The 16,026-nt window shown below is 42.4% G+C and overlaps 3 protein-coding genes across 4 annotated transcripts in view; 2 read left to right on the forward strand and 1 right to left on the reverse strand.

The window, feature by feature from the left end:
* Positions 1 to 183: 183 nt before the first annotated feature.
* On the forward strand, positions 184 to 5,354 carry rbm41 (RNA binding motif protein 41). Its single transcript, XM_046411834.1, has 7 exons — positions 184 to 322; positions 940 to 1,056; positions 2,038 to 2,239; positions 2,636 to 2,840; positions 3,474 to 3,985; positions 4,761 to 4,908; positions 5,098 to 5,354. Exons 1-7 carry the CDS (start codon positions 315 to 317, stop codon positions 5,241 to 5,243), a joined length of 1,338 nt encoding a protein of 445 aa, XP_046267790.1. The 5' UTR covers positions 184 to 314; the 3' UTR covers positions 5,244 to 5,354.
* Positions 5,355 to 7,773: 2,419 nt separating this feature from the next.
* cldn2 (claudin 2) lies at positions 7,774 to 11,608 on the reverse strand. Of its 2 annotated transcripts, none has more exons than XM_046411838.1 (3): positions 11,427 to 11,608; positions 9,920 to 10,010; positions 7,774 to 8,715 (listed from the first exon to the last, which is right to left on the reverse strand). In XM_046411838.1, the coding sequence occupies exon 3, from the start codon at positions 8,705 to 8,707 to the stop codon at positions 7,886 to 7,888; it is 822 nt and encodes a 273-aa protein (XP_046267794.1). In that variant the 5' UTR covers positions 8,708 to 8,715; positions 9,920 to 10,010; positions 11,427 to 11,608; the 3' UTR covers positions 7,774 to 7,885. The 2 variants fall into 2 exon arrangements, with proteins under 2 accessions (XP_046267794.1, XP_046267793.1); XM_046411837.1 differs by lacking the exon at positions 11,427 to 11,608 and adding an exon at positions 10,241 to 10,397.
* A 2,175-nt stretch (positions 11,609 to 13,783) lies between these two features.
* Positions 13,784 to 16,026, forward strand: part of clip2 (CAP-GLY domain containing linker protein 2) — a 34,165-nt gene continuing 31,922 nt past the window's right edge. The window contains exon 1 of the mRNA XM_046411785.1: positions 13,784 to 13,856. The gene's annotated coding sequence lies outside the window, so the exon portion shown is untranslated. The remainder of the gene's footprint in view (positions 13,857 to 16,026) is intronic.

Raw genomic sequence — 16,026 nt, forward strand, 5'->3', positions numbered from 1 at the left:
TTTATTTCACAAGAGAAAATATGCATGTGTGCTATTGCGTCTGACGCGAATTCCAGTAGAGAGAACAGCATGCAGCCAAACAGCGGAAAAAGAAACCTGGTCGGCAAACAGGCTTTTCAGTTCTGATCATTTCTGCAATAGATGCAATGTGCATTGCTCAGTTTCCTTCCCAAAATGCACCAAAACTAAACTGTTGCATCATTTTCCTAAAGTGTAACCACGAAACGCAGCAAAAGTACATTCCTGTGTAGGTGGTGATTTAACTACATTTCCCATAATGCCACACGCCGGAACTGGAAGTACAAGGCGGAAGTATGCGAAGGTAAACAAAACTTTCAGCTATCAGCGTTATCATCAGTAAAAATATAGGAATTGTGTCGTTTTAGTCAAATGGAGTTCATTTAAGAGATTGGTTGAGACCACTTTTATCAGAAAAATACAGATTAAAGCTGTTTTACGTCGGCCATTCGATCGACGGGCTCTGCTGTTGTCATGGAGATAACGTTAGCTAACGTTACAACCAAGCTAGCGTTAGCTGATTTGTTGCCGTATGCTTCGTTTTTCAGATGTAAAATAAGTTCAAATGGACATTTTCATTTTTCTTAACCTATACAGTCTATACATGTAATGTGTTGTGTGAACTTGTGAACTGAATCTTTAAATAAAATTAATTACGGAATTAATACAAAACGTGCAAGTTAGATTGACCTGGAATACATTGGCCAGTTTAGGTGATTTGTTTGCTGATGTTGTTATGTGTTGTGATTCGGTCAGTTATCTGGAAATTCATTTGATAACGTGTTTAAAAATAGAATTAATAAGGGAATGCACTGTCACATGAAAGCAACGGTTAATTGTTGATGGCTGGCGTGTCCTTTTCCTACTGTTGCGTAAGCATCCAGTGTGTGACCTGATTTCTGACTGTGTCGTGTTGGTCAGAGTGAGCCGGCGATCCTGTGAGGATGGACCACTGCTGGAGGAGCAGGAGACGGAGGGCCAGCGTCAGCTGCACAGCCTCCTGCTGCAGCAGCTCCACACCAATGTTGACATCGACCGGTCAGAGACTTTCTGTTTCTCCAGAGGATGATGGTTTTACTAAAATCCAAGCTCTCATAATGTGTGGGGAAATTTAAAACCAGACCTCCACTGAAACGCTTTGTTTCCATGTGGAGTTTTAGTCCAGCACATTTTAGCACGTTGGCATGTCTTACAGCCATATTCTTTGGACTTTCAGCCACACAGATTTTTTAACAGTCCTGCAGACACACATTGGGTGGGGGAATGTGCATAAAACTTTTACTACAAGACATCATCTGACCTTACACGACTGAAGCGTATTCAGGTTGATATTCTGTCATTTGTATTAACAGTAACAGAACAGGAATTTGTCTTTTAATTCAACTTGCTTTAGGAGATAACATCCAAAGACTACAAATGTTAGATATTTTGCTCGGTAGTTATAGTCATTCTTTACCACAGGCAATTTAAGTGTTCTGTAGTATGGTGTAGTAGTACTGCACACTAACTACTCAGTAAAATAATCAAATTGCTGTCATTCCTCATTCAAAACATTTGATTTAAAAATGCAGCGTTAAGGCTCTGGTGTTTCCAAAAATATTTGTCCAAAGCTTCATTCAAGTGCAAATTGTGGTTAACCTCTCCCTTGACAAATTTACTGCCACGCAGTGACAATTAAAAACAATCCCAGTAAGCAGTGTGCTCCTGTGCAGCTCAGTGGGAAATGACAGCAATGTCGCAGCTTTATTCCCACCGGAGCTCTCTGTGCTATTTAAAAAAAAGTTCTATTATGTTGCCTTCAGAGTCCCACAGAGCAGCCTGGAGGATGTTTCATACACAACCAGCAGGGCTACATATTCTCGCTCTGCCATCTTTTCAGCAGTGGATTTTGTAAAACACGAGAAACAACATTTAGGCATTTATGTGACTGTGCAGCTGCTTTTGGTAGATCTGCGAGTGAATCCTGGATCATATACACAAAAAGTCTTACACCTTGTCTGAAAAACTGCTGTCCTACAGATGTGTAGCCAAGAGGCAGCGCTTTGCCCCGGCTGCACTCTATCGGCCGTTTGGGGAACAGGCAGCTGGAGTGAGAAGCCTCTCCCAGTTCCAGGCCCTGCAGGACGGGGAGAAGGAGCTGGCCGGTCTGCGGGAGCTTGGCCTAACTGACGCAGAGATCCAGCTCTGGCAGGACAGAGATGCACCAGAGGCGGTAGAGAAGGTAAGACCTGCTGGAGACAGAGAGCTGGGTTCATTCTCCAGGCACTGCATGTTCTTCTCATGTTTTCTCAGGTCGCATGGATTGGAAACTCTGACTTTGTTTGTGTCAATTTTTCCCCATCCTCCTCAGTGTTGAGTGCTTGCAAGTGTAAGGCCAAGTATATACAAATAAATATATGTCTAAATACTCCTTAAGACTTATATAATTCATCTTTACTCTCCTTACAGCTGATAAAACATACATCACATACAGATATGGTTATTCCAAATAACCTTCCATTTGGGGAAACATGACAGCTTATTTTTAGGCTCAGTATAAGGACACACTGATGTACATACTATATATAAACCTCATCCAACAATGTGACATCTGATCCTCGGCTTTGTGCCCACACAGTCCCATGGTGTGTGTGCAGCTCCAGGTGTGAAGCAGCAGCGTCTGCAGTCAATCAGGGACAAGATTGAAGCCAGAGCCGAGCTTCTTTCCCGCCCACAGCGGTTTGCCACCAGCCGACCACTGTCGCGTCGGGAGATGGAGATCGAACAAGCGCTTTTCCAGGGAAATGACCGCCTTGGTTTCCTCACTGCACTTTACCATAGAGGTATGGAGTCGGTCAGCGGTGTTCACAAAGAGGTGGAAGAAATGAAAAATGAGTTTTGTCTACCCCAAGAATCGGACAAAAATTCAGTGTATCAATTATATTTTTGTTGCCAAAGTTTGAACAGATAGTAACTCAGCTTAAAAACTGAGACCTACTCCAACTTTCCAGTGCACTACACACTACCAGTGCCTGTGGGCTGTTCTAAATATATGTAGATATATAAATAACCGGTGTCATTAACAACAAGGATTTCCTGAATATTCCACATATTGCTTTCAGCAGATTTTCTCAACCTGAGCAGTTTGGAAACTCTTAACAGAGTAGAATTCAGTTGACCTATATTTTTGACTGGAAAAACTGCGTTCATTTTCAGACTTTTTCATGGTGTTACTGATGGCATTGTCCAAAAATTACATTGTATAATGTCTCAAATCCATGTTAACAAAAGGAGAAATTAATCCTGTGAGGGAAGTCTGAGATCAAGGAATGAGTTTGATAAACTGGAGTGAGTAAAGTAGAAAAAAGGAGACTACAAGGGTAAATAAAACTGCACAGATGACAGATATGCTGTAAAACAGTGACTGCTTAGTCCAAATCAGAAGACCTCTCACGTTTTTGTGTTTTCTTTAACAGACGACGATAACAAGAAAGGCCAGCAGGGGGAGTCATCCTCAGATCCGATGGACTCTCTGTACAGAGACGTTCTCATCAAAGAGAGACAACAGGCTTCACTACAGGACTCTCAGAGAGAAACAACTGGAGCATCACACTCGCTATGTGACCAATTACATGACCCTCAGAGAGACAACAGCCAATCAGAAAAGGCCTCTGACTGTCAGTCTGAACTGCAGGGTGAAAAAAGTAGCTTGTCAGCACAGTCGGAGTCGAGTTCAGACACCTCAGAGCAGAAGCTCACTCAGGACAGACTCGGGAAGCCACCACTTCCTGCTCCTACACAGATAAATATAAGTCAGCCAATCGGCAGTCTACGTGGAACGGCGAAGGTGAGATCAGGGGAGCCGCTGACTGTCAGAGGGGAGATTGAGACAATCTCAGATGAAGAAATCCTGAAGAACCGTGAATCAGAAGAGGGGATCCGGAGCATCCCCAGGTTCCGAAACTACCAGCCAGGAAAACCCTCCAAGGTATCAACAGCTACGTGTACCAGCCATAAAGTGTTACTGAGTAAACCAGGTGATCCTGTTGGTTAGCTATCAGGCTGTACGCAGTATTCAGTCACAGAATGTAGCACTTAATCCCATATTAGCAGCTCTGAACTGGAACATCTTCAAACAGGGTTTGGTTGCTGCAAACAAATGTGGGACAACATCCATGGTCCTCACACTCTGAATTGTACCTGCACACCTCTGCGTTATGACTTGGCTAAATGAAGTGAATCCAGAAAGACCACATTCGTTTGACTACAAAGTCCCCCTGATGTTTTTATGTCCAAAGGAAATGCTGTCCAGGGACACCTAAAGAGATAATTTTGGACTAAACACACAGTAACTTTTGAAGCCAGCAGCTTTATTTGTCTGAATATAGAGCTGTGTATTTTGCCCCTACGTTGAAGTTTTGAATGAGTGAATCTCATGATGGTCTGTGTGCACATGAGGAATGATTATGGCAAGAAATTTCAGTCGTCATATGGGCACCTCGTAAAATGAACTTGTTTCAGTGTGTCAAAAGAAAGCGATTGCAATTATGAAGTAATTATATATTCCTGCAGCACAGCCTGGCAGCATTAGAGACAGCGTATAAGAGCGGTATGACATGACGTTAAAAGAGTAGTTAGAAATGACATGTTTTTAATGTCAAGACGCTCAGAAGTGGATGTCCATGTTAGGTGACCACGACCGCCTCCACTAAGCACCTGCAGAGACTTACTGAGGATCTTTGTTTTTGTCCGTCTCACTTTAGGTGTTGTGTGTGAAGAACCTGAGTGCACAGGCTTCAGTGGCCCAGCTGGTGGCGCTGTTCTCCAGGTTTGAGCCGGAGGACGGGCCGCCGCTCCTTTACCGCCTGCTGACTGGAAGGATGAAGGGTCAGGCCTTCATCACTCTGCCAGGTTAGAAACTGTTTGTTATGTACAAGAGGTGAAAGTGGCGCCCAGTGCTGCCTCTGAAACCAGGAAGTTGTTGGTTGTGATGGTCTGTGACAGATCAGATGGCAATCCGTTGCACTCTGGAACACGGTGACCAGCAATGATAAAATAATTACACATATCCTACCTGTTTTATTTGTTGGCACTTGGCAGATGCTGAAAAGGCCCAGGAAGCCTTGCAGCTGGTCCATGGGTACCGGCTGCTCGGTAAACCTTTGGTGATTGAGTTTGGCCGTGAGCGACACAAAGAAGAGAAGCAAGAGAAAGAAGTGCAGGAGGAGAAGAAACAAGAGACATAAACTGTTTATTCGTGACAACGTGGGCCCTTGAGATGTGTGCATATTGTGCTAAGATGTGATGTGATTGTGTATTATTTATTTTTCCTGGATTAAAAGGAGATCGTGAATGTGCTCAAGTTTATTTGTGTGGTTGTTTCAAGGATCACCGTGGCTTCATACACAGTGACTTACTGCATCAGGTTACCGCAGTGTGACATGAAGGTCAGCTGCTTGTTTGGTGACTCCTCAGTTTAAACTGCATGTTGTTCTTCTTGTGGACACTAGAAGGAGCCATCCAGTCACCACAGTTTGCCTTTGAAAGAACACCTGGCGAAAAAGCAGCATTCAGATGTTAAATAAAATGTGTGTACAGAGACTGTGGTGTGCTAACTAATTTTATCTTAAAGTCCTGGCTCTGATTTGCTTTTTATTATTATCTCTCTGGTATATGAAGGGGAAACATACACATGGCTCTGCGACTGGGACAAAAGGTGCTCAGGATCATCTGCTGTATGTTTTTGAGATTATGTTTGTTTTTTCCTGTAGTCTCAAAGTGTGTTTGCGTCCTCGTTCCACTTATCTCTGGTGTTCTCTCGGTCAAATGTGTGTGGGCTGAACCAGATCTCTTCCTGACGGTGTTCCAGTTTCCCTCAGTGCTTGACTACCAGGGGCTGAGGTCTGCAGAATTTTATGTTTGAATGTCTAAACTGGAAGTCTTGACTGATCTGAAAAACCGCACACTCACCTATTCCTCCAGACTTGATTTACTGTGTGACAGCACTGCACACAAAGACCACACAAATGCAGTATGAATAATGCGGGCCTGCATGGAGTCCTGCAAAGTAGTAAAATAAGAATGTCGAGTCCTGTCAGACCCTCACTGAAAGATCAGTCCGATCAGCACCTCGTTTAATCTGATGACTTGAGAACAGCCTTTCAGACTCCTGAGCATTAACACAATTGTGCCTACACCTGGAAGTCAAACCGAAACGGCACATCGATCGGACTAAAGTAGTTTGTAACTTTGTTTGTTTAGGTTTGTTTGTGTCGATCTTCTGTTTGCCTTCAGTTCAGGGCTGTGATCTTTTTCCAGTTCTACACTGTAAAAAAAGAACAGCAGTAACATCAGTCTTTATTTAAATACTTACATACAACACAGATCTAAGTTGCTTTTTTCTGATCTGCCTACAGGAATCTCACCTACGTCTGCAATTTGTGTTAAGTCTTTGGGAAACTTCTCCGTCTACACTGCGTTAGTGTTTTTCCAGTGTGAATACAGTACAAACTCAGAACCTGCTGATAGTATGTGCTGAACAACTGGGACGCAGCTAGCTTGTCTGATCCATCCTTATTTATGGCGCTCACTAACATCATATTCATGGTATGTTTAATGCAACAGTGTTTTTGAGGAAAATATTCAATCAGAAAAGTTTTCATTTATTTACAAATGAAAAGCAAACTTGAAACCCGTTTGATGTGTTTTGTTTGATTCGGCTGACAGAAGGTTGTTTCATCAACAAGCAAACGGCAAACAGCTTGTTTGTTCCTCTGATGAAGAAGGAAAGTGTGGAGATCAAGTTGTTACTGTCACAGCTTTGTTTCTGGTCCGTGTCACGACAGGTTTTGGATCATGACTCCTTATGCATGGATGCAGCAAATAGCTGAGTGTCAACACTGGGCTGTCCAAATAATGAAGAGTTACTAAACACGTCAAAAGTCAAAATGTTTAAAAAATTCATTGAATTTTATGTACAATTCTAACTTTTTATTTATTTTTATTAAATAGTCAATGTCTGCATGGATCATGTACCAAAAAGAACATTTTTTTTGGCCATATGTATAAAATGATGACAGTAAATTTCTGTATTGTAATCTGGATCTTTGTGTACATCTCAGGGCAATAATTAAAATATATATTATATTCAAATATGGTCAAAATACACCACCACCACTGATATATTTACATAAAAATATAAATAAAAATTGATATGCAATAAAAGACAGTCACACGCTGCCATCCAAAATAATCATTAGTAAAAGTAATCATAATCATAATTAAACTTAAATTAGTATTACTATTACTTCAGGTTCTAGTACCACAGTGTACTGCAGTTCGTTGCAGTTTTGTCCAAGTGGTGTTACCGTACCCCAGTAAAAGTTACTGCAGGTATACCATCAATATCAAATGTCTTTTCTATATTACTTAAACTAGAGTGTAATATCGGTTTTACGTACACCTCCAATCGAAACATTTTGTATTTGGTCAGCAGGCCCCATGTGGTGCCAAACAAAAGGGTCGTTTTATCTTAAGCATGCACGGATGTGCTGCACAGACAAGTTGCTGTTGAGGTAATAAAATGTGTCAACCAACACTTAGAAATGTGTACAATTTTAAAAAAAAGATCAAAAATTTACAGAGAAAAATTTTTAAACTGTATTGGTTAACCCCACCCACCCCCCATGACATTCCACCATGGTATTTTATTCAACAAACTTTTAGAGAAAATCTTAAAATTCATTTCTAGTTTGTATGTCATGTGTTCCATTTGTCTTTTTGCTCCATCAAGCATATAGTGACAACATTAAATACACTATATAAACACATTTAGTCAAACCTAAGTTGTCCAAGGACCACATCTACATTTGTGATGGACAGAGTGACATCAGACGTATCCTGTGATGTCATATCCTGCTGCAGTGGGTTTCTTGGCCCCTTGGACTCCATGTGTACTTGAGTGGGAGCTGCCACTGGCACTACGGACCAGCGTCTGCCCCCTGCTGGCTGTGTTGATGCCTCCCACCTGCAGGGTGGGATTGCGGTAGGTCTGAGAGGTTGTCCGTGCCCCTGTGCCCAGCGTGCCGCCTCCTACTGGATATGGATACCCCCCGCCATGCCGTCTCCCACGGCCGCCATCCTGCTCCTCGCAGCATGACACACACAGCATCCCTCCTCCCAGCATGGAGATGAGTGCAGAGGCCAGACCAACATATAAACACTCCCCCAGTTCAAACTTCATGCTGGCAGGTAAGTTGGGTCGGTAGAAGGTCTGGACCACCTCATGTGTGGTCCATGCCACTGGTACGAGTGCTAGGAAGCCCGCGGCAAGGAATAAGCCCCCGCCGGCGCCTGCCACACGACTCTTAACTGCACCAGATCCCTCCAAGCAGAGTGTGCACTGCATTCCCAGGACTGCCACGGCGATGGCAAGGATAGACAGCACAATCGAGATGACCATGAGGGCGCGAGAGGCCTGCAAGTCGGAGGGCAGGGCCAGCATGGAGTTGTAGGTCTCACACTGGAAGGCCCCTGTGCTCTGGTAGACGCACTCCATCCACAGGCCCCTCATGTTGGCCACGGCTGTGACAATGTTGGAACCGATGTGGGCAGAAATCTGCCAGTACGGCAGGACAGTAGCAACCAGGGTCCCCAGCATCCCCAGCAGGCCCAGGAAGAAGCCCATCAGCTCCAGAGCTGCTGATGCCATGGCAACGGCTATGATGAAGGAGACCAAAGAGCAAACACAGAGATGAACCAACTGTTGAACTCACAAACAATAATTTGTCTATAACAGCTTTGGGGGCAGCTGTCACCAAGACATTGGAGCAGCAGCCTGTGATCGGAGGGTCGCTGGTTCAATACCCCCACTGGACGGGCAGTAAAAATTTGGGTGTGGTGGAGTGATTAATGAGAAAACTGCCCCCCCACCCCCATTAGCTGGCTAATGTGCTCCCTTGAGCAAGGCACTTGACCCCCAATTTGCACATGTGTTCAACAAGGATGGGTTAAATGCAGAGAAAAAAATTCAGTGTATGTATGTAAAAATATATATACTGTCAATAAAGCTGATTCTTCTTCTGCTTCTGTGTGGAATTTATGCCAGTTGTTCATGGCAACTGTTTTGGGCTTTGTTAGCATGCTAGCTGCCAGGCATGCTAACTTGGCGAAACAGCTGCAGTAACATGTACCGCCAAATGCTACCTAAGCTTAACTAATGTTAGCTAGCGAACAGTGGCAGGAAGAACAGTTTGTGAAAATGGTCATCGCTTGTTTGCTGATGCTCTTGTTTAGAGACTGATGTCCTCTGATCTTTGCATCAACATTATCAGCTAGCAAGCTGACGTGCTGATCGAGTTAACAATACTGAAACACATTTTAACTCAAACCAGAAACTTCAAGAGGAGAAAAATTAACATGAGCACCTAATTAAAAATGAATTTTAAAAGTGGATCATTAATCCACAGATGTCAGTTAACAGCACAGCCCACATACAAACACCAACAGCCTGTATGCACTGCTGGCTATTTGTGTCCCAACTGTTTCTTAGCCAAAGATTTTGAACTCTCTCCCGCCTATTTGGTTCAGTTTTGGTTTTGTGTTTTGTGATTATATTATATCCCAGATTATTGTCAAAATTCCACATTGTTTGTTTTGTTTTTTGTGTGTGTGTTTTTTTAGCAGCTGCAGCCAGTGATTCGGCTCTTTCAAACTCCTTTGTTAGTGGTCTCGTAAGCTAATTTGAAAACTCGATATTTAAATGCAGCTCCAACTGCCACACAAACCAGTCCGTCCGTCCCTCTAATGGTGTTATATTCTAAGTCCTTTTCCAGGTCTGCTGCTCATACCTCATACACATCTTTTCACCTGGAAATACAGTAGCCACACACACACACACGCAGAGGCCACTTTCATGCGTTACCTGAGAGTGCCGCAGGTTATGTGGAAATGCCAGATGCTGGACTAGTTGAGGATTTGATTATGTTGGTTTGCTGCAGGAGCTGAAGTTGCAGCTGGAACAAAGGATGAGGTAGTAGAGTATGAAGACACAGTAGTGCCTGCAGCGGGTACAGATTGTATTCTCCAGTGGGTTTTCTGCTGGACCTGCTCCTGCTTCTCCAGTCGAAAAAATTGTTTTCTTTTATTATTTTTGCCTGCTGTATCAGACTCTGGCTGCTTCCTCAGACCTTGACATAGTCGCAGCTGCTGTGCTGCCGCTGCTATACTTGTAAATGGCACTTACTGTATACACTGCTGGCTGCATTGGACCAAGTGAGCCAGATGCTTTTCAAGAAGAAATACAATCCTTTCAGTTGTGATATAATGCCACCCACTTGCAAAAGACGCCAATAATGCAGGACAGCGTTACAGTGTGCGTCCCTGCAAATTGTCCCTCTGTCACTGTCCCTCGTCTCTGTCTGGGTCAGATGCTCTCTGTCGGCCGTGCAGACCTTCACCTCCTGTCATGTACACACACACTGACACTGACACATGCACATGCATCCTCAGTGCCAGTCAGGTTAATCATTGTCTCATTAGTCATTTCTCCAGAACAGACCCCTCGGCAGCAGCTCGGTCCTGAAAAACAAAATGTTCAGCAGACCCTAGTATGAATATTTCAGTTTCCTGTGTATTTGAGTGAAAAATGTTTAATTCAGCAAGTGTCCTGTGACTTTAATGAAAGAAAGAAGAGTTAAAAAAGCAGCTATCCTTTCATGTTACAGAGTTTCTCTTCAGTCTGTTGAATTCCCAAAAAATTGCTTTTGAGCTTATTTTTTTAATTAAAATCAGCAATGGAATGAAGTAGCCTGAAGCAAGAGAAATGAAGAAAGGAGGAAAGATTTAAGAAGAAAATATCTGAATGCTTTTAATTTTATTTTTGTGTGAAATGAATTTAATCTACTCTCTTGTTTCATTCTTTCATGTTGTATTTCTCAGCAGACTTTTCCCTCTGCGTGACACTTGCGTGATGATGAAGAGTGCTAGCAGACTAAACGGTGTGTTTGTGTGGGCCTTATTTCGATTTATTATTCCCTTCCTTAAGTCTTTCTTCCTTCTCACGTTCCTCTTTGTCCTCTTATTCTTTTATCTGCTCAGACATTGAATTCATGACTTTGTTCATTGATTCAGTCCGTATTCATTTGTTCATTCACTTGTTGTTGTTAAGTCTAATTTCCTTTATAAAATGAACCTTTTCTCTCTTTTTTAAAAATCTAGAATTATTTTCACAGCACATTTCTGACTCCATACAAGCACCCTGCCATAACACATTGTGAATTTACTGCTCATTCAAGCTGACACCAAACTTGGCTGCCGTCGATCGCTGCTGTACATCATCATCCGTCAGCTGTTTGCTGGGTTGTCCGTTTGAAGATTGCTGATGCCGAGAGCCACATAAACATCAGATCACAAAAACAAATCATACATACCATGTCAGCGTGTCTCCGGACGACAGATAAAGAGACATGCTCTGCCTTGTCAGTCACCCAAACTGTTTATGTGTGTCAGCTGTCAGTAGCTGCAGTCACCCGGTTTGCTGCTGATCGAGTCCTGAAGCTGGAGCCTTTAGTTTCTAAGCTCTCAAACCGGACCTCACGTAGCAGCAGCATCATAATGGGATTAGCCTGTAATCCAGTCACTTTCCCTATGTGAAGTGGACTGAGAGGGCAACGTCCACACATTCAGAAACACTGAGCCATTATTACAAATCACAGAGGGCCATTATCTGGACACGCTGCATGTTAATGAGGCAGCTCAGGTCAGCCAGAGACCTTTTGTTAGGCTGTTGTGACTGGCTGGGGGTCACTTACTATTAATGAACGACAGGAATATAGAATATAATGATGCATAATAATCATCAGCAACACCAGACAAACTTATGGTGGTGTCAGCTCTCCAAGCATGGACACAAATATGTGGACACGTGAACTGTACATGTCATTCCAAAAGCATGAGTACTGATCTGTTGCTGTAACAGCTTCCACTCTTCTGGGAAGGCTTACCAGAAGATTTTAGGAGCTGGCTGCCGGGATTTGCTCCCATTCAGCCACATGAACCCTGGTGAAATCGAGCGATGATGTTCGGTAATGCTGGGCTTCCAGTCGGCGAGTCAATTCATCCCAGTCAATTTCCTCTCTGCAAAACTGGGAGAAAGATTTCTTTATGCAAGTGTTTTTGTGCACAGGGGCATTGTCATGTTGAAACAGGAAAGATCCAAACACAAACTGTTCCCACAGCTGAATTCTGATGAGCTGTTGTCAGGTTGTCCTCACTGAAGCACATAATGTCGCAATCCTTACAGGACAAAAGAATGAACAAATAACAGAATTCCTGACTCTGTTTCAGACCAGATTGTGATGAACATAAACAACAAACACAACTGTTGTTAACACACAAAGGATAAATCCAAAGCACTAAGACTGAAGACTGTATCTGTCCCTCAGGTCGGAGCCACTCTTCTCCTGTTGCTTTCAAACAAATTGACCACCTCTCCATAAATTTCACATCTTGCAGTCTCAGCACGAAAATTGTTTTTCCATTGAGTAGATTGCTTTGATTATTGATTGCCACTTGTCATGAGATGAGTCAGTTCAGTGTTCTTGCTTTTCTTTTTGGCATCTGCCAGCAGTGGCCACAGTGAGTATGCCTAGCAGGTCTCCTGGGATCCTGAGACCAAATACTTTGTTGAATAATTTGAATATTTCACTCCAGAATGTACTGAGGACAGGAAATGTGCAGAAGAGATCTACATGGTCTCCACTTCACAGTCTCTCCAGTATTTACCTGTTTGCCTTGGAGTTCATTAAGGGTCAAGAGCACCTATCCAAGGATGAGGGTGTAGTTCATCTCTTATGTCACTAGATGGTGATAGAGAGGCAGTTACATGGATTCTGATCATTTTAATTCGAACAGGCAAACAGCAGATGATGACAGCAGATGAGTTTATTTAAGGAGTCAAATCAGGGCCTTAATTTTCATTGATCTGAAAAAAGATTTGAACTCCAAAGTGGAACTTTCGATTATGAGCACAGAAAAATCCGACACTGTACTCAATTTTATTTTTTTGGTTTTTTTTCAGTTCTAATTTCTTAATAAAAATTTAAAAGTTAAAATTTCCCCCGTCGCTGCCCCAAATGGGACCCCCTGTTGTTCCTGTTCCTGTTGTTGTTGTTGTTGTTGTTGTTGTTGTTGTGGAAGGAGAAAGGAAGGATGAAGCAAGAAGGAAGGAGGAAGGAAGGAGAAAAGTACAAGACAGAGAAAGAAAACAGTGAGAACAATGAATGAATGAAGAAGAAAGGAGGTGAAAAAGTACAGAGAAAGGAAGTAAAACAAAGACAGAAGAATTCAAAAGTAGACAAATAAATAAGAAGACAGCAGAACAAAGAACAAGAAATGAATAAAGAACAAGGAAGAAGAACAAAGAAAGGAGATCTAAGACTAAGGAGAAAAGTTAAAGATAGACAGAGAAATAATGTGGACACGCTTAAGTCTCATCAGTGGTGATGATAACCAAATGTAAAGGGAACCAAACCTTACGAGCCATATTTCACTCTGGCCCTCTCACACACATGCATCCTCCTCTCACATTAATGTATTTTTAATCTTACACCTACATATTTTTATTGTCATATTCATGTATGTTAATGAGCACATTCATACATTTTCCCTCTCATATTCATACATTTTGCTCTTACGCACATGAATTCAATATATACATTTAATATTATAAATATTATATGTATGTAAGAAGAAAATGTATGTAAAAGAAGAATGTACACCTGTGTGAGAGAAAGTACGTTGTTGTGGAAACGGAGAGAGTACAGCGGAAACGGAAGCAGTATGGTGGAAACGGAAGGCAGGTAATTTAACGCGCTGTGATTGTGATAGTTTGTCTGTCCAGGCTCGTGTTCAGGTCCCGGTCAGCATGGAGGGAGAGATGACTACTGCAGCAAGTCCTTAACAAGATATTAAGAAACGTTTTATAAACCCCAGAAACTGTCAAATGTCACTGTCACTGTCACCGAGGCAGCGGTGCATCGCTAGCTCCTCTGTTCTGCTCGGCTAAATTACTGTTTTTGTCAATGGAGTCTGGATTTAAGTCAACTTCAATCATTTAATCAAGCCAGTGCAATAATCCAATAATTCATTGTTTATTTATCGAGACAGGGATACTCCAGCAACTCCTGTGTTCTGCTCAGTAAAATTGCTGTTTTTGTTAATGTAGTTTGGTTGCAATTGCCAAGTACCCTGTTATCCTGACTATCATTTCAGGTGTGACCGCGTTTTATTCGTAGCTGTTGCTAGTCATACGCTTAACTTCCAGCTTTAGCCAAGATATGCCCCTAAATTAATCATCAGTATAACACTTGGGATATTTTCTCAAAGTATCTAGCCGACATTTCAATCTCCCGGCTGTCCTGGGGGCGCCAACACCACGGCGAGTCAATACTTTGCGGCGTTCACTGTTGCAAGTGGAAAGTGGGAAACGTCAGATGTGAACTGCACAATCGGGCATCGTTTATTGTTCTTATGCTGCGATTAGTGCCAGGTTCGGTTTAAAACGGCTTGCTAAACAGAACCTTATCAATGGCGTCAGTTTTTGCATTGCCCGTAATGTGAGTATGGTGTATAGAAAGCGTGGAGTCATTCATATCTATGATTGCACGCGCCTCTAAGCTGAAGCCACGCCCCCCACGCCAGATCCGTGCCAAAGCTTTGGCACTGACAAGATGGGACCCGTAAGTGAACAAAAAAAATCTGAAACCTGAAATAATATTTGAAACTGTGAAAAAATAAAAGAAGGTTAATTTAAAAATACAAAATCTGCAACTGAGAAAATAAGACCTCAAAGATCGAAATATATATTAAAGTGAAAACTGAAAATAGATAATTTATTCAAAAGAATTTCAGAACTAAATTAAATCATATTTAAACTGGAAAAAAAGAGCTTTACCTGCACTTATTTTTAGAAATGAAAAATGTTACGTTTTCAGTGAATCAGTTTAGTTTTCAGTTGCGTTGGGCAATCAGAGAAAAGCAGATTTATTAATATTAAAATGTCAGAGATGTTTAAACATGTTATTGCCGCATCCAAGTGGCAATAAGGAAATAGTGCTTTGTGGAAATATGAAGGATCCGTGAATTTGTATTGTAATGGTTTTTCCTTCTCACCTCCTCCGTTTAATCATTCACATTAGCTTCACGTATGCGCTCCAAAGTATAATCACCTCAGTACTTACATTAGTTTCACGTGTATTGACCTTCCTTCAGACAGGTAGACAGTTCCATAAACGACACACTGTGGTGGCTCATTTATAGAGCTTTAGCGACCTCTAGTGGTCAAGAGAAAAATGCTGTTAAGTGTCGGTTTTTGTTGTGCGGTTCATAACATTAGTAATGTGATTAAGTGTACTGTGGGCTACAGAGACAAAAAATGTAAAGCAAATGGTAAGCTGCACCGCAAGAAGGTGGTGTTACTGTGAAACAAAGCACAGCAGACAGTGAAGGTGGATGTAAAGACTCGATGCGGCAGGTGAGGTCTCTATTTCGCGGTACAGCTGTCAAACTGGGACCCGCCCAGGAGCAGACAAGCTGACCAATCCCAGTGTTCTCCGGTGTCGACTTCTGGGTCAACTGGCCAATCCAAACGTTTAAAGGACCAGACAGAAAAGCCGGAGAGCCCCATATGGACTAGCTTGGTCCCTCCCACTGTATGAAAGAAATATGAGAATGAATCGTCCACGCTTGCGTGTGGGTTCATGTGTTGACCGTGGTCATCGAGTATTAACTGCCAGACTGGCCCTATCATTTTGCCATATATTAGCTGTCCAAAGCGCACCTGTGTTTGGTTTCAGAGATCTCTGCACCAAACTTCAAACAGAATTTTCTCTATTTTAAGGCCCCCTTAACTGCTGGCAAAATACAGTGTACTTTTATGTGGATTCAGACCTTATAATGAAACAGTAGACCAGAACTCACTTCGGCGTAGGTATAGTGTTTTAAACAGCACCGTATTCTTGTAAACTGACT

This window comes from Scatophagus argus, chromosome 14 (genome assembly GCF_020382885.2).
Source record: "Scatophagus argus isolate fScaArg1 chromosome 14, fScaArg1.pri, whole genome shotgun sequence".
Lineage (NCBI taxonomy): Eukaryota > Metazoa > Chordata > Actinopteri > Scatophagidae > Scatophagus > Scatophagus argus.